An 18,155-nucleotide genomic window follows, 5' to 3' on the forward strand; every position below is an offset into this window, starting at 1 on the left:
TGTCACAGGTCCGGGGACAGGTAAGCAGGAGAGTGCCCAGAGGATGGGGTTCCAAGGAGGCAGTCAGCCTGCACATCCGTGCCCACCGCCCAAGGGCAGAGGAAGCATGATCACCTCTGTAAGGGGTGCCCAAGACAGGGGAAAGGGTGTGTATGGCGGCCGGTAGGAGGAGAGGGGGAGGGGCTCCCAGCCACAGTCCTGTCTCCTCAGGCCCATGGTCTCCTCAGCCAGCCGCCCTGAGCAGGCAGCTCCTACTGGGGCTGGCAGATCAGGCCTGTGCACTGGGTTAGGCTTGGCTCCTGCCCAAGAAAAGTCATTTTGTCTCCAAGCAGATCTAGTTCATAAATAATGAGATAGTAACAGGCATTTATTTGTTCATGATTGCATTTAAATCGCCAATTAGGAGCTACATACACTTTTCTTGCCAGTTTGCCAAAAACCTGTTAAAAGTTTTATTAATGTGAGGGGTGGGGGAACTGCTTCCTCCTGTACAGCATGGCAGGCAGTACCAGGTCATTCCAAGCCACAGACCCATAAAATGCCACTCTGAGGGTTAAGAGAGCTTAGCCACCCTCAGGCCACAGATCGGGATGGTCTTCCTCTGTGGAGGCCACAGGCTTCTGTGCAGTTTTAACCAGCTTCCCGGCCCTAGCCCTCAGTGCAGGTAGCATTGTATTTTCAAAACAATTTTTATTACATTTATTTACGTGTGCACGTGTGTGTGTGTGTGTGTGTGTGTGTGTGTGTGTATGTTGTGTATGTGTGTACACAACTTTTGTGAGTCAGTTCTCTCCTTTCACTTGTGCAGTCTGGAACCTGAACTCAGGCTGTCTGGCTAAGCAGCAAGCACCTTTACACACTGAGCCATCTCAACAGCCGGAAGTTGCACTTTCAGAAGCAGCCAACACATCCTGGGCAAATGGTTGTTTTCCAGTCAACCTGGAATCTGCCTCAACTGGGCCCTGAGAAAGCATAGCTGGCTTAGGCCCAAACAATGCCTGGGAGCATGCGCCCACCCCTCATGGCTGTCTGGGTGGCCACACTTGCCCAAACCTAGCATTTTTCCTTCTGGAAACAAAGTTGAAGTTGGGTGCCAGATGGAAAGCTCCAGCGTTTGTAGGAGGCTCCATGCGCAGAGGCCTGGGGAACCAGGAGAGGCAAGGCAGCTGCCCTCGGGCTGACCTTGGGATCCTGCTCTCCAGATACAGGATGGGTGCTGTGCTTTCTACACTCTCGGTACATACCCGGATCGGCCTCCTGGGCTCACCGTCCCTTCTCTCAGCCCGAGAGCAAACTTGAACAGCTCCTACCTAAGGCCCTTTGCCATCCAGCCTCTCCCTGCTACCACAACAACGGGGTCTTCCTGAGCACTCAGGAAGGACAGTCCCTGTGATGGCCTGTAGACTGTACAGATTGTGTGTCCTCAGGCTGCTGCTGCTGTGCCACCCTCCCAAGAACGTACACGTGTTAGTGCAGTCTGCCACCCTTGGTGTGTGGGTTGGAGTATCGTCCTGGTCTTTTGGCTGCTTATCACCAGCCATGACTTGTACCCATCTCTCTGCAAACAGGGTGATGGCTGACTCTACAGAAAGACGCCCTGAGGCGGGGTTAGTTTACCCTTACAGAAAGCAGAGAGACCTGGTCCTGCATCCTGCTCCATCTCCTTGACTCCCTGTTATTCTGGCTGCTGCTGTTGTGGTTTTCAGATGTCTTTTTTCCCCCCTGTTCATTTTCTTTTTAAAAGTGTTTGTGGGACAGCTTGTTTCAGAGAAGGCCTGGATGCCTGGAGTTCCTCTGTGCCTCTTCTTACTTCCAGACTTGCTCCCATTCTGGCTTTTGAATTCAGGTTTTAGGCTCCCTTCCCAAAGCCCGTGGCCACGCCCACCCTCATTCAGCCTCCAGAATCAGCAAGAACACTGTGTCACAGCTCTGCCCCCAATTGTGAGCTCCCCTGTGGCTTCAGTTTTCTTCACTGTGTCACTATATTGGTGTCTCTTCCAACAGGCTGACAGTGCATCAAGGCCCCCAGTTTCTATAGGTTTCTCTATATATACATATGTGTATGTGCATGAATATGTGAACAGACATGTGTGTATGTGTGTGTGTGTGTGTGTGTGTGTGTGTGTGTGTGTGTGTGTGTGTGTGTATGTGTGTGTTCACACATACACTCAGGCCTAGACACAGCCCTATATGGCCCTCCTCCAGGAACAGTGTTATGCTGAGTACCAAGGTCTGCCTGAGCCCTTCCTGATTTGCGCCACTGTCCTGGAAGGATAAAGATCTCACAGATGGCCAGGCTGTGCCTCAGCTAAGGCTGCTGGAGCTGCAATGAAGCAGGCAGGCTATAGCCCTGCAGCTCAGAGTACTGTGTCATCACGGGGCCCTCCATACCAGGGGACACCAAGCATGTCTGGTGAAGACAAGCCCAGTGTCACCAGTGTGTGGAAGGAGCTCCAAGGGCTGGTCCTTACCTCGTCGCTGCCCTTCCCTGGCACAGCAAGCATCCAGCACAGCTGTCCCCTGGTCAGGATGGAGCTCCTGCAGAAGCCCACACTGTCTAGCTGAACTGAGTCCATGACGGTGTTCCTGCCCTCTGACAAGTCCCACAGGCAAAGCTGCAGGTCCCGGCCCTGGCTGATGAAGCAAGGGAAGTGTGTGTGAGACACTGTGAGCCCATGTGTACCCACCCAGACCAGCACCTGACCCTTCAATGCTAAAGATGGCTAAGTAAGCTTCGCACCATCCTGTCTGGAGGCCTCAGGAAGGAAGGTTCCCCACCACCACCACCACCTCTCTCTCTCAGTGTTCACAGCTGAGTTGGCTGAGGCCAGGCTATTCAGTAGACTGAGGATGTAGACACTGAGGCATGCACCTATGGCTGGCCTCCTGCCGTTCCAGTGCCACCTACACCCCTTTTCTTTTTCAACTGTCTTTAAGGACTCAGAAGTGTCACTCAGGTCTCTTCCAATGTATTTGAGACCTATTTTCAGTCTAAATGCCATGCAAGCATGTTGACAGCAGCTCTATGCATCATCACCCAGGCTGGAAACAACCCAACTGTTCGGCCAGGTACACTGTGCCACAGAGTGCTGCTCAGCAAGGGACGGCGTAGACTGCTGACACATGCAACAGCTGGAAGGACGCTGAGCCATGATTTGCTTGTGAAAGAAGCCACATCCGAAGTTTCTGCGACACATAACTACATTCCTGTGACATCTAAGACAAGGAATGGGCACAGGGATGGAGAACCAGTCGGTGGCACTGGCCTTTGTGGGATGACAGGCTGCTTCATGTGGCCTTGGGGAAATGGATACGTGACCATGCTGCGCCAAACCCGCAGACCCAGATAATGTCACTGTGCACAATGAGAAGTGCCCCAGCCAGCTGAGCAAGAGCCAGGAAGCTATGAGGGACTGCTCTGTGACTACGTGGATGACACTGCCCTGGGTCAGGAAGCACAAGTGGAAGCACACAGACAAGTGTTGACTGAAGACTGCATGGTTAAAGACACACGTAACTGCAGAAACAGTGGCCCTGAGCTGTCCTGGCTCCTTACAGGATCGGGGCTGCCCTCTCTGGAAGAGCAGATAGAAGGCTGTGGGCCCTTTCTAAAGAGCTGTGGCAAAGCTGGTGGACACTTCGAGCTGTGTGGGTCAGGTCAGAACCGAGAGGCCAGTGTGAACATGCATGTGGCCAGACACATGCAGACAGGACACATGGCTGAACACAGGTGAATGTGACAGTACAGGCAATGTAGGCCCAGGTGCCCCCCACCCCCACCCCCACGCCAACCATGGACTTCCCAGGGCCTGTCGGTTTCCTAAACACAACAACACCATGTTTCCCGGAGATGTTGATTCTAGGGCGGAGGTAAGGGAACACCAAGATGGGTTCAATTACCTGGCAATGTTGGGAAGTAAGGAAGCATTAACAAAGCAAATGAAACAAAAGATGCTATTGGCATCAAGCCCCTTGAGAAACGGGAAGTCAGGGCCAGTCTGCCCATGGGAGTGAGGTGGCACAAGGGAAGCAGAGCCCCGGGAGAGTACACAAGACAGAGCCACCTCAGGCAGAAGCCACAGCTGGAAGCTACCATTAGAAACCAGGTATTAGCACAGGTTCAGAGTGTCCCCCAGAATTTCCTAAGGCCTCTGCTGGTTTTAGCAGGACGCATTTCCTTGGACACCCTGCTCCCACCCCCCATCTCTCTCTCTCTTTCTGTTTTCAGAGTTTGGAATATCTGCATTTAATTCACCAGCTAAACTTCCCTGTTTGGAAAACTGGAAAATATGAAAAGCTCCAAAATCTGAAACATTATGAGCGCTGACAGAACACTCTAAAACTTTCAGATTTTTATGCAGTGAGTGGTGGCACACGTCTTTAATCCCAGCACTAAGGAGGCAGAGACAGGTCAATCTCTCTGAGCTCAGGTCCAGCCTGGTCTACAACAGAGGGCATTCAGGTTGGCCAGAGCTACATTAGTGAGACCCTGTCTCAAAAACCAACAAACAAAACCAACAAGAAGCAAGCTTTTAGACTTTCAGATGGGGGAAATTCAACTTATTGGATGCTGACAGTGGGCCCAGCAGACGCCAACCCCCTGTGTGACCAAGGCCGGCCTCATCTGCAAGGGAGCCCGAGGGACTTGTGCACCTCCGGCACCACAAAGCTGGCAGGCAGCACACTGGGTTTCCTCCCCAAACCCAGGGCCTCAGTCTCTGACTCCAGCATCTACAGAGCACTGAGGAGCACTGAGATCGTGGGAAAGGAGGACCAGGGAAGCCCCACCCCAAAGCTCACACACAGCTGCTAGCACTTCCTTCCTGTCTGTGACCCTGGATGCTGATGTCAACAGGGCTGAATCTGGAGGGGAGGAACGGAAGGGATGATGGGAGACTTTGCTTGTATCCCACATCAGCAGCAGTGAGCTTGGGAGAATGTCTTAGCATGGGCTTCTCCTTGACTCAGAAGCCTGACTACATGGGGAAGGCCTGGCCAATGTGATTCCCTTACCATGAGGACACCCCCAGGGGAGTGGAAATACATGCCATCCTGCTGTAGAGATAATCTGCAATAGAACACTGATACTATCTAAAATACAAAAAGGACTTCACATGCCAATAGGAAAAGTGCACTCACTCCAATTGAAAAATGAGCAGCAAGCAGTGGTACCTCAAACTCACAGCAACCTCCTGCCTGGCTTCCTGAACACTGGGACCACAGGTGTGCATTAAATACCTGATAGTCTTTTGAGGGTTTTTTTTTTTTTCCTAACTTAAAGTTATAAAATCACTCTGCTCCTTTTCAAGACACACAGCAGGATGGTACAGCAGTCCTGGGCTGCCACCGACGCCACAGCGGGCAGTGCTACAGCACTGTCCTTGACTGGCAGTGGGTACTCAGGTGCCGCAAGAGTCTGCATGCTCCTGCGCCGGCCTGTCAATATGTGCTCTCACAATGACAAAGGTAAAGAAATGCTAGCTGGTGCAGCTCTTATGGCCCAGGTGCGACTAGTGCTAGGGGTCCTCCAGCCCTGCTAGACATGAAAGCACACAGCCCTTTCTAGGGCCTCTTGGAGAAACATGGACCCAAACACAGCTGAGGCCAGGCTGCCTTGGTGGGCTGCGGTCTCCAGGGAAGTGCAAATGCACCTGGGCATTCCACACCTGCAGCCCCACCCCGGCTGGGAGACAGGGTGCTATGTAAGTGCCCACCCCAGGCTACCCTTCGTGCCTTTCAGGCCAGCTGGCTTGGCCCTGTTTAATATTCATCCCTGTCCCTTTAGCACATGATGCTGTTGCTTTTGACCACTTCTTTTTGTTGTTGTTTTGTTTTTAGAGACAGGGTAGCCCTTGGCTGTCCTGGAATAGCTTTGTAGACCAGGCTGGCCTCAAACTCAAGAGATCTGCCTGCCTTTACCTCCCTGAGTTCTGAGTTACAGGCATGTGCCACCATGCCCAGCTTCCTCTGACCACAGCTAAGCCACAACCCATAGCCTTTCCATCAGCTGCCTGCTGGGCTGGTGGCAGCTACCTCAGGTGGCACCTCCTAGACTTGTCTCAGAGTACCAAAGGGGCTCAGGGGAAAGGAGGTCTGCTTCCTGGAGATGGCCCCACGTTTTCCACAAGCTACAGCCACGCTGGCCAGAAGCCCCGCCCCTTCGGTTCATTGCCATTCTGCTCCTGCTAAAAGGAGTCACAGGGGCCAGTCAAAGAGTTCCAGCATCAATCCCCTGGACCTCCCTTGTGCTGCTGTAACCAACCTGAGGAGCTGGTGTCCCTCGGGTAGTGTCTTCAGCCAGATCACACTCTGCCCACCATGGCCATTTAGGGTGGCAACTATTCTTCTTGTCTGCAGGCTCCAGATGTGCACCAGGCCACTCTGAGACCTGTTGGAGAGGAGTCAGGCGTAGGCAGGGCCGGGGGATGCAGTCAGTAGGCATCCTGAACTCGCTTCAAGTCAACAGCATACACAGCCAGTGGATGAAGACACTAGGAACTCAGCCTGAACAGATGGCTGACTCTGAACCAAAGCTCAGACAGGCCTCCCTTCCAGCAAAGCTGGCCAAAAGGGGACAGTAGTGTGGGACAGAGGCATGACTCTCTGCTCCTGCATGGAGTTCGAGAATGGACATTGTGTCTGTCAGTCAGGTTCTGACAGCGAGGCAAGCGCAGTGCCCTCTGCCAGGACCTTAGACAGCACCTGACACCCTGCAGCCTAGGGCCACATGTCACCCTGGGCTTGGAGCACAGGAGGCAGCAGTCACTCACCCGGAGAGAAGGAGCGGGCTCTCTGGACCTTGGGACGGTGGGCAGAAATGCAGCGTGTTCACAGCTGACTGTGTGCCTCGGAGGACAAATCTGGGACTAGGCGGTGGTGGGAGCTGGGCTGCCATGTGAGTAGATGCAGTCCTGGGGTACAAGGGAGGACATCGAGTGACAGAGAGCTCTATACTTCAGAAGGCAGCTGGGAAGAGACATTTAGAAAACTGTTGGCTGGTACCTAACTTCTGCCTCTTCTGGGAAAAGGATACTGCTTCCCACAGTGCAGAGCAGCTCTGTGGCTGAGGAACAGCCAGCTCTTGGCATGGGCCAAAGGGCTGCCAGGAGCATGGCCCATTCTATGCCCTACTGCCAGCCTGTCATTGCTCCTGTTGGGCACCTCTCCCCCTCTCCCTCCCCCCCTCCCTGTATTCCATCTAATCTCTCAGCTCTGGTGTCCCCAAGGTTCCTTTTGGTAAGCACAGCCTGGGCACCGTGTAAAGAGCGCCTTGCTGCCTCCATGCTGAAGTACTCGCCTAGTACGCTCAAGGCCCTGGGTTCCACTTCCAGCACCACAACAGAAAAGAAGCCTTTGCTTGGCTAAGCTTGATTCAGGCTCTTGGACCTTCTCATAGGCCCATGTAAACACTTTTGGCAAAATCCCAGGTCAGTTTACTATCCTCCCCATATGCACTATCTGCAGGCTTTCCAAAGGATCGGGCCTCAGCCTTCACTGTCTACCAAGCGGCACTGGCTCACCCTGGTCCACCTTCAGCCTGAAGCCCCATCCCTGGTATCTCCTCTTACCTGTTTCCCATGCACTTCCTCTACCTGCCCTCTACTGTAAGCCTCCGCTTGTCACACTTTTCAGAGTGTGGCCTAATCTCTTTCTCTCACTATCATGGTCGGAGCCCCGGGATGGTCTGTGAGTCAGGTACTCAGACTGTCCCCTCCCACAGTGACCCCACATACAGCACTCATCCTGACGTGTGCTGACAGAGTCCTTTCCCCCAGCAGGCTTCACTCTTGTGCCTCCCTTGAAGGCCCTACCTTCTGGGGTCCCTTTTCTTTCCTCCCTAAAGTACAGTAATGACGTGCCTGGATGACAGTTTCCACTCCTGCCCCATAGCCAGTGTGAGGAGCCAGGCTGTGCTGCCCTTGCCTTGTATCTAGTGCTCAGTGGACATGTGCTTGTAATGAGAGCTGTGTGGAGTCCTGAGAGTGCTACAAACAGGTCTACTGGATCCTGGCCTGAACCCCCAAAACTTCTCATTATAACCACTCTGAATACCATACTCTTCACTTTTGAGAAACTGAGGCAGGAATTTAGGGTGAGCTGCCCCAGATTCCTGGGAATGGGCATGAAACGCTCTCAAGGCATGTGCCACCAAGGGGCAGAGCAGCCAGGAAGGGTACATGGAAGGGGCGGGGCCAAGTCATCTGGCCACACCCACAGAGCTGCTGCCCCAGCAGACAGGACTTGTATTTAAGACCTGCTAGGGTCTGCCTTGCAAAGGAGAAGCTTCCAGTGCCCTAGACCACACATTCAATCTTGTTTGCAGTCCACTCTCTCACACCACCCCAGTCTCACAATTAGCTGCTCTTCACAAGCTGAATGAAGGTACAGGAGAAAAAGTCAGAGAGAGATAGCAAGGGGTTTGCAGCAGCTTGTTTCAGGAGCCTTTCCACTGGGCAAGGGCATACCTTACTCTACTTACATGCAGCCCACACAGTAGGGAAAGGCAGCTCTGCCCAACTTGGGTAGCCGTCCTAGCCATCAAAAGAACATGGCAAGGAGAGAATGGAGCGAAAGAGCTGGGCCGGATTCTTTCAGAGTGGAGACTGACTGAGCATTAAGGCTGGTGGGACTGCAGGCTGAGGCCACACACACCTGTGAGCAGTGTAGAGGCCGGGGAGGCAAAGCTTCTCTAATGGGCAGCCTCCCCGGGGCATTCCCATCAGGTACACTTCCACCAGCGCGCTCCAGTCCCACACCTCCACACTAGCCTACGCACTCACCCTTCCTTGTTTGGAGAAATGCAGGCATGGGCCCTGAGCCACACCACAGGGGAAGAAGGCATACAGCAGTCAGAGCCAGACTCCCCGGAGACCACCAGGAAGGTGGACTAGGAGGATGGGGTGGGATCGGGGCTGTGCTATGCCAGTTTGGTCTGTACCCATGCCAACCAGTAGCTCCAGATCAGATATGTATCAAGTCCTACCAACCTGATGCAGGCCCCACCAAGTCAAGTCCTTCCTGACTAACTCCACCTCTGGACCCTGCCTCCCTTAATGGCCTTCAAAGAAAACAAGGTCATAGGAATGGATGCACAAACTGCCAAATCCCCTTTTCTGTTTTTCTTTAGGGTGGTCAGGGAAGGAGCTTTTACTAGACGAAACTCATCATTTGGTAAGAGCTGACTAACGCTTTGCAAACGTGAGGGTGACTTCTGCTGGAGGCGAGGAACAAGCCTCCCACTGTTCACAAAAACACGGCCCAGATCACAAATGCTGGAGGCCCAAAGGGACAGGCTCAGAAGGTAGCTGTTGGGGTTCCAAAACCCAGACACCAGTCCAGAGACCTCAGCTCCACCACTGTCAAGACCTTAATCTCTTACAGCATGTTCACCCAGCAGGAAAGCTCCAAGGAAGGCTAGGATAGGGACATCCTGCAACACAGGTCCAGGCCATGAATCTGACAGGCAACCTCTGTGGGCACAAGGGCGCAAACCAGATACCACACACACGTACTGTAGCCATGTGTATGCACACAGACACATAGATGCTTACACTTATACATGCAAACAGGAACACCCCCTTCCACACACAGATGCACCCCCTTCAGCTGCATTCCACATACAAGGGTATACAGACCCTTAGGTGCACACCAAAACACCTGTGCACACTTGTGTTCACATGCACACTCATGCACATAGGTGTATAAGAGTTCTCACACACATGACCCTGGGCAGTGCCAGCTGAAGCTCAGCCCACACTTGCCACCTGCCTGCGGCATGGTGGGAGTTTCCAGAACCTTACAGCAGAAGGCTCATTGTGAGGTGATGAAATCAAGGTCTCCTCTATTGTCTCCCCAGAAATGCAGGGAACAAACCCGTCACGTCACGCTGTTACAACAGCTGAAAAGCTCAGGCCAAAATGATGCATCAACAATTAAGGGCTCCATCATTTCAGGCAATTAAAATAAACGCTTTATTTGAAAACTAATTAATTCTACCTACATATTTTTCCTATGACAATATCCTATGATTACTTGATTTATGACATCTAATTATTCTTTATTAATCTAATTGAGAATAATTGTATTATCCTATCTCTCCTGGCCCCTGGCCCCTGGCCGCCCGGGGTGGAGACCGCAGCCCTTGTGCGCGGCCCATGCACAGTGCTGCTGCACGGCTCTACCCCTTCCTGGTCTCTTCCTCCATGAGTGGGAGGGCAAAAGATCAGAAAAAAAAAATCCAGAGCACACTTTGGTTCTGCCTGTTCTTCAAGATGTCAAAGTGAGACAGATTATTTTTAAAAATGTATAGGAGAGACAACCTGACAATTTGGAAAATAGATGACCTTTCATATAAATGTTACAAGTGCCCTGAAAGTGCCAAAGGCCCTTGGCCCACACACAGAGGAGGGTAAGAGTGTTCCCCTGGGCAAATCACAGCAGCCTTTGTCTAGAGGCCTCAGGGTTACCCTCACCGCGAGGCTCCCTCTCTGTGACTCTACTGTACTGCTGGTTTTGGGTCAACTTTACACAAGCTAGAGTCCTCCAGGAAGAGGGAACCTCAACTGAGAAAATGCCTCCATCAGATTGGCCTGTAGGCACGTATGTGGGGGGCATTTTCTCGGTTAGTGATTGATCTAAGAAGGTCCAGTCCACTGGCAGTGGTACCATGCCTGTCCAGGTCCTCCTGGGTTGCGTAATGAAGCAAGCTGAGCAAGCCATGGCGTTATGACAAGCCAGGAAGCAGTGTCCCTCCATGGTCCCTTCAGTTCCTGCCTCCAAGTTCCTGCCTTGCCTGAGTTCCTGTCCTGAATTCGCTCCATGACTTTCCGGGGTCAGGACAAGTAAGCCAAATAAACTCTTTCCTCTGCCAGTGCTTTCGGTCATGGTGCTTTACCACAGCAATGGAAAACAAACTGGGATGGAGGGGCTATAGCCCAAGTCAGATCTGAAAAAGATCCAGTCTGGTGAAAGGTCCCTGGGAAATAGGTTTCCACGGTACTCTTTTGTAGTTACTAGTCACAAAAGGAAAGTGTGCTTTACAAGGGAGACATCTTGCTGTCATCACCTTTCCCAAATGATAGAAGCTGGCGCCGCCAACGATGAACAACAGGCATTGCTTATCTCCTGATGGAATGCGATAAGATAACATGGCACCATCCTCGTGAACCCATGCTAAGAGTGTTCAAACATGAACCTGGCCATGAGGAAACAGGCACATCCAGACAATTAGCGTAGGCGTGTGAAAATGACCGAGGTCAAGAGAAAGCAGTGACCGAGGAGCTCAAGACCAGCTGGGCAGCTCTCGGGAGGCAGAGGCAGGTGGATCTCTGAGTGTGAAGTCGGCCTGGTCTACAGAACATGTTCCAGAACAGTGAGGGTTACACAGAGAAACCCTGTCTCACCCTCACCGCCCCCACCAAGTGGGGGGGGGAGGCTAGGATCAGCAGGATGGGCCAGGATAAGCCTGGCAACCTGAATTAAGCCCCAGGACCCACATGATGGAAGGGGAGAACTCCCAAGTTATTCTCCAACCCCCACATGCATGCTACAACACATTCATATACATACAAATAATAAAATAAATAAACACAAATCAAAGGGACAGTGTGATGGATATTTGAGGACATCTGATTTTGGAAATATTTGAGAAAATCTGGGTATGGACAACAGGTCCTTTGGTATAATTATTGTTGTTGTATATTTGTTTTAGTTTTGTTTGTTTGTTTGTTTGTTTTTTGTTTGTTTGGTTGGTTGGTTTTGGTTTTTCGAGACAGAGTTTCTCTGTGTAGCCCTGGCTGTCCTGGACTCCCTTTGTAGACCCAGTTGGATTTATAAAGATCCACCTGCCTCTGCCTCTCAAGTGCTGGGATTAAAAGCGTGCACCACTGCACCTGGCTAGATGTAATTGTTTTGTTGTTGTTGTTGTTGTTTTTATCTGGGCAGTGGTGGCACATGCCTTTAATTACAGAACCCAGGAGGCAGAGGCAGGTGGATCTCTGATTTTTCAAGGCTAACCTGCACTATAGAGTCCCAGGGCAGCCAGAGCTACATTGAGAAACTGTCTCAAAAAACAAAATAATAAATTTTTTTATGTTCATGGATATTTTCCCTGCACATGTGTCTATGTACTAAATGCATGTCTGGAGTTATGAGTAGCTGTGAGACACTGTGTAGGTACTGGCAATCGAACCTGGCTCTTCTGCAAGAATAAGTGATTTTAACCAGTAAGCCATCTCTCCATGTATTCCATTTTTGTTTTGTTTTGTTGTTGGGCTTTTGTTTTTGTTGTTGTTTTTGGTTTTCTGAGACAGGATTTCTCTGTGTAGCCTTGGCTGCTCTGGACTCCTTTTATAGACCAGGCTGGCCTCTTATACCTCAGAGATCTGATAGCCTCTGCCTTCCCAGTGCTAAGATTAAAGGTGTGTGCCACCCACACCTGGCCTATTCTGATTTTTTTTAAATTTGGTAACAAACCAAGAAACAACAGGGAGCATTATATCTGACCAATAGAAAATATAAAATCAGAAAAATATATATTTAAAGAAACCATTAGAAAAGCAGAGACATTCAAGGCATAAAGTCCAAGAAATAAGTGAGGGGAGAGATCAGAGGGGAAAAAAAAAACCCAATTACTTATACACAACAACTGGAAGTTTGGGAAAGACAGCATTCAATGAAGACCCAGTAAACTCAAGCAACATGATTAAATTCTGGAAAATGTCAGCAACACAGTAGAGCAAGCGAGGGACAGCTAACCTGATGTGGTTTCTCTCCCAAGGACGTGCGGGAACCTTTCTGTGGCAGAACTCATTTACAACAATCCACACTTACTGTGCAGGGAGCTCTGCCCTCCCAAGGGAGCCCCAGTCTCCAGGACTCACAGGTGCTGACTGCAGGACAGCCTGGCACCTGAGCAGCTCTCTGGGTCCCTGGCTGGGGATGGGCTCCTTCCCTCTTGCACACACACACCCCATGATACCAGCTCACCCGGCTCTTCACCAGAGGCCACCACTGGGGCTGCCCACTCCCCAAACTGTGCACTAAGCAGCCTTTTGTTCCAGGTTAGCCTCCCTCAAGCACTTCACCTCAGTAACAGACAGAGGACAAACCCCCTTGTCAAGCCAGGCCTTCCTCCACTTCTACTCAGGAACCCTTTACACCTGAGACAATGTTACATAGCTGTGGGCCTATAAACACACACAATGGATTTACTGATAGTAAGTAATAATTTATTCTAAAATAATTCCTGGGTATACATGAAACTCATTTACTAAAGATGGAAGCAACACTGCACACTAATGAGAGGAATTTATTTATTTTTATATAAAAAATTAAATCTTAAGCCAGGCATGGTGGCACACGCCTTTAATCCCAGCACTTGGGAGGCAGAGGCTGGCGGATCGCTGTGAGTTCCTGGTCTACAAAGCGAGTCCAGGGCAGCCAAGGCTACACAGAAAGACTTTGTCTCAAAAAACAACAAAACAAAACAAAAAAATCTTGCTTGAACATTTGGTATTAAGGATATAGGAAATCTTCAATGCTTTCAGGCCTGGAGGAGAACTTGATTTTTATCACTGTTGGTTCTAAGGACATAGCTTTGCATTAATAAATAACAAAATGGCAGAAATATGTTTAGGGTTATTTTTTAAATTGTTGGAAATTCTCTCCCAATCTCAGGCTAAATTTTATTAAAGAAATTTTATAGTATTCAAATAAGCAACTCAAAAATTTTAAAAATTAAGCCAGGCAGCGGTGGAGGCTCACACCTTTAATCCCAGCACTCAGGAGGCAGAGGCAGGAGGATTACTATAAGATTGAAGCCAGCCACGTCTACAAAGTGAGTTCCAGGATAGCCAGGACTGCTACACAAAGAAACTCTGCCTTGAAATACCCCCCCAAAGCAAATACAATTCAAGTATAATACACTAATTTGTTACAGCCATGTGGGTGTTGGGAACCAAATTCAGGTCCTCTGGAAGTACAGCCAATGTTCTTAACCATGGAGCCATCTCTCCAGCCCCCATTAATAACCTTTAAAACCATACATTAGCCAGGTGTGGTGGCACACGCATTTAATTCCAGCACTTGGAAGGCTGAGTTCATGAGTTCAAGGCCAGCCAAGACTACATAGTGAGTTCTAGAACAGCCAGGGGTATGCAGAGAGACCCTGTCTCAAAAACCAAACAAAATAACACTGGGGCTGAAGCTAGCTTCAACAATTTGGAGCACTAGCTGCCTTTCCAGAGGCCCCAGTGTTCAGTGCCCAGCACACAGTGGCCTACAAGTAGCCATCTCTAATTCAAGGGGAGCCGATGCCCTCTTCTGGCTCCTGTGGGCACTGCATGCATGTGGTACAGACACACATTCACACTTACAGATAAAGTAAAAAGTAAAAACCTATAATCTTAAGAAAAAACAAAGAGCATAACATTGTCAGGCTGAGAAGATGGCTCACTGGGTAAGAGCTCTTGCTCCAGAAGTACAAAGACCTGAGTTCAAGTTCCCAGCGCCACTGCACACCTACTGCAGTGCTGTGGGAGCAGGCAGGATCACTGGGGCAAGCTGGCTGACAGCTTAGCTCTAGATTTGATGGAGATTACATCTCCAGGGAACAAAGGGCAAACACTAGAAACTTACATTTCACCACATTTTGGATCAGAGTTAAACCAAGAAAAGATAAATAATCGAGACATATCTATAACAAACAGTAAGACTGAGATGGTAATTAAAAGATATTTTCCCAACTAAAGTCTAGGCTCAAAAAGATTCACTGCAGAATTCTATCTGACCGTTATAAAGAAAAACTAAAACCAATCCTACTCAAATTATCCCATAATAGTAAAGGAAGAAGACTTTCACCTTCATTTTACAAAGTCAGTATTACTCGGATGTGAAGTAAGATAACAATGTAACAACAAGAAGAAAACTACATACCAATCTGTCAGATAAACACAGAGGAAAACATTCTTATAAAACACCTGAAAAGCAAATTCAAGAACACATCAAAACCATCATTTGGCCAGCTATGGCGGCACATGCCTTTAATGCCAGCACCCAAGAGGCAGAAGCAAATGGGTCTCTGTGAACTCAAGCCCAGCTTGGCTTACAAAGTGAGTTCTAGGACAGCCAGGGCTACAGGGAGACCCTGTCTCACAAAAAAAAAAAAAAAAAAAAAAAAAAAAAAAAGATGAGGAAGGGCTGGAGAGATGGCTCAGCAGTTAAGAACATTAACTGCTCTTCCAGAGGACCCAGGTTCAATTCCCAGCACTCACATGGCAGCTCACAACTGTCTGTAACTCAAAGATCTTACACCTTCACACTGACATACATGCAAGCAAACCACAAGGGCACATAAAATAAAAATAAATAAAGTATTTTTAAAATCTAGAAGATGGAGAGATAGACAGGGAGTTAAGACCATTTGTTGCAGCCAGGCACAGTGGTGCACACCTGTAATCCCAGCACTCGGGAGGCAGAGGCAGGTGGATGGCTGTGAGTCCAAGGCCTGCCTAGTCTACAAAGTGAGTCCAGGACAGCCAAGGAAAGAAACTGTGTCTTAAAAAACCATAATAAATAAATAAATAACCATTTGTTGCTCTTGTAAAGAGCCCAGCGCCCACACTCAGCTTACAACTATCTGTAACTACACAAGACATGACACCCTCTTCTGACTTCCCAGGGAGCTAGGCACGTACATGGTGGACATTCAGGCAAAACATCCACACACAGAAAGTAAAATATGTATTTAATAAACACAAAACAATCATTATAGTCACCTCAATAGATGACCTTTGTTAAGATTTTAAAAAGAGCTTTGATAGAATTCAAAATCCTAAATTGGGTGGTGGTGCTGCATGGCTTTAATCCCATAACAGTACAGGGAGCACTTGGGAAGCAGAGGCAGGCGGATCTCTGAGTTTGAGGCCAGCCTGGTCTACAGATCGAATTCCAGGACAGCCAGGGCTACACAGAGAAATCCTGTCTTGAAAAACAAAACAAAAAACCAAAAATCCAAAGTCCTTTCATGATAACAGCCCTGAAGATATGATCAATGGAGGGACCATACCTCAACATAATAAATATATATATGACAAACTTCTAGCCAACATCATGATATAATGGAGAAAAAACTCAACCAGAAACAAAATAAAGATACTCAATCTCTGCATTCCTGTTCTTGAAGTCTTAGCTGAGGCAACAAGACAAGCGAAGGAAATAAAAGAGATAAAAATAGGAAAGAAAAAGTCAGCTGGGCCGTGGTAGTGCACATCTTTGATCCTAGAGCTCGGGAGGTGGAGGCAGGTGGATCTCTGTGAGTTCAAGGACAGCCTGGTCTACAAAGCAAGGACATCCAGAGCTATAAAGAGAAACCCTGTCTCGAAAAGAAAAATAAATAAATAAAAGTCAAAGTATCCATATGTACAGATGATATGATCTATACATAAAAGACCCAAACGTCCCCACCAGAAACCTCTTAGAACCATAAACCCTTTGAGTAAATATCAGGATACAATAGTCGCATACAAAGTCAGTAACTGGGCAAGGAGAACACTCAGGCAGCCACGTGTTCACCCTCAACAGGTTTTCAGTTCACTGAGTGCTATGTGGGCCAGACTGACGCCCTTTTCATAGTTTTCCAGCATTCAGTTGGTCAAGTTTTAGCCTATAGTCCCATGACACTTGGCCCAAGTTTCCTGAGAGTGTGATTCATGGAAAAACTGAAGAAAAACCAAACTAAAATTTGAAGTCTATATCTGACCACAAAGATGCTTCCTGGCCCATGTTTATTGCTGCTCTATTAACAAAGAGTAGGAAATGAAATCAGTTTATACGTTCATTCACTGATGAATGCTTAATAAAAATGTGGTGTATACACACAAAGGAAATTTATTTGTCTATAAAGAAAAATGAGATTATGAAGTTTTCAGGAAACGATTTAGAGAACATTTTATTATGTGAGGTAATTGAGGCTCAGAAAGACGAACAGCACATGTTCTCTCATACTAAGACTCTAGTTTCTAATTCTTATATATGTTCATTTATGTGAGGTGAATATACATGAAGACCAGGAGACTAGCAAGAGGCCCTGAGGAAGGAGAAAAAGAGGCTTTAAAGGGAAAAGAAGAGTAGTAGAATGCACATGGATCTGAAAGTGGAAGGAAAATACTGGGGTAGATCGGTTTAGGGGGGACAGGGCAGGAAGATGAGGGGGGAGGCTAGGGGGAGGGAGGGCCATCTGAACTAAGGACATATGAAAAGCCATAAGACTTGTTAGCTGATGGAGGAAAAATTTAAACATAGAGACAGCTCAGGTCAGGCCAGGGGTGGTGGCGCACGCCTTTAATCCCAGTAGGGAGGCAGGTGGCTGTGAGTTCCAAGCCAGCCTGGCCTACAAAGCAAGGACAGGCAAGGCTATACAGAGAAACCCTGTCTCAAAAAGCAAAAAAGAAAGAAAGAAAGAAAGAAAGAAAGAAAGAAAGAAAGAAAGAAAGAAAAAGAAAAGAGAAGGCTCAACAGAGTAAGGGCCCTTGCTGCCAAGTGACAATCCAAGTTCAATTGCTGGGACTCACATGGTGGAGAACCAGCTGCCATAAGTTGCCCTCTGAATCAAGCCCCCCTTCACACCATAACGTGAGCATGCCACAACTTCCACACAAAACAAGTAAGTATATGAAAAGCAAAAAACAAAACAAAACAAAAAACCCAGGTACCCTGCATGGGTGGACAACGCTGCTCTCAGAAGCCATACGTTATTAAGTGAAAATCTTTGTGCCAGGGGTGAGCTATCTCCATACAAGTTGTTGGTCAGGGAAGCCCTCTGGGTCCCCAAAACAACACAGGCAGTTGCCACTGTGGTTGGTTACAGTACCAGAATTCTATGCTGTCTCACTCACTATTCTATTGCTGCCAAGAGAAAGAATTTAAGCTGAGCATGGTGGTGCACACCATTAATCCCAGCACTGGAAGGCAATGGCAGGCGGATCTCTGTGAGTTCGAGGCCAGCCTGGTCTACAAAGGGAGTCCAGGACAGCCAAGGCTACACAGAGAAACCCTGTCTCGGAAAAAAAAAAAAAAAAACAATGTCCACAAGAGGCCACCATGACTGCATGCAGGCTGCCATGTTGTCTACCATGCGAAAAATGGACTAAACCTCT

General features: G+C 48.8%; 1 protein-coding gene across 9 annotated transcripts in view; it reads right to left on the reverse strand.

Moving 5' to 3' along the window:
• Positions 1 to 18,155, reverse strand: part of LOC311609378 (guanine nucleotide-binding protein subunit beta-like protein 1) — a 63,493-nt gene that overhangs the window by 21,090 nt on the left and 24,248 nt on the right. For 7 of the 9 annotated variants that reach the window (XM_084802450.1, XM_084802452.1, XM_084802451.1 and 4 more), the window contains 3 exons: positions 6,771 to 6,911; positions 6,263 to 6,388; positions 2,472 to 2,634 (listed from right to left, as the gene is read on the reverse strand). In XM_084802450.1, the coding sequence (XP_084658576.1) occupies positions 2,472 to 2,634; positions 6,263 to 6,388; positions 6,771 to 6,911 (430 nt within the window). Of the gene's footprint in view, positions 1 to 2,471; positions 2,635 to 6,262; positions 6,389 to 6,770; positions 6,967 to 8,479; positions 8,731 to 18,155 lie in introns of those variants that run through there. The other 2 variants (XM_084802456.1, XM_084802458.1) reach the window with 2 other exon arrangements.

Source organism: Acomys minous, assembly GCF_964271855.1.
Source record: "Acomys minous genome assembly, chromosome: 11".
Classification (NCBI taxonomy): Eukaryota; Metazoa; Chordata; class Mammalia; order Rodentia; family Muridae; genus Acomys; species Acomys minous.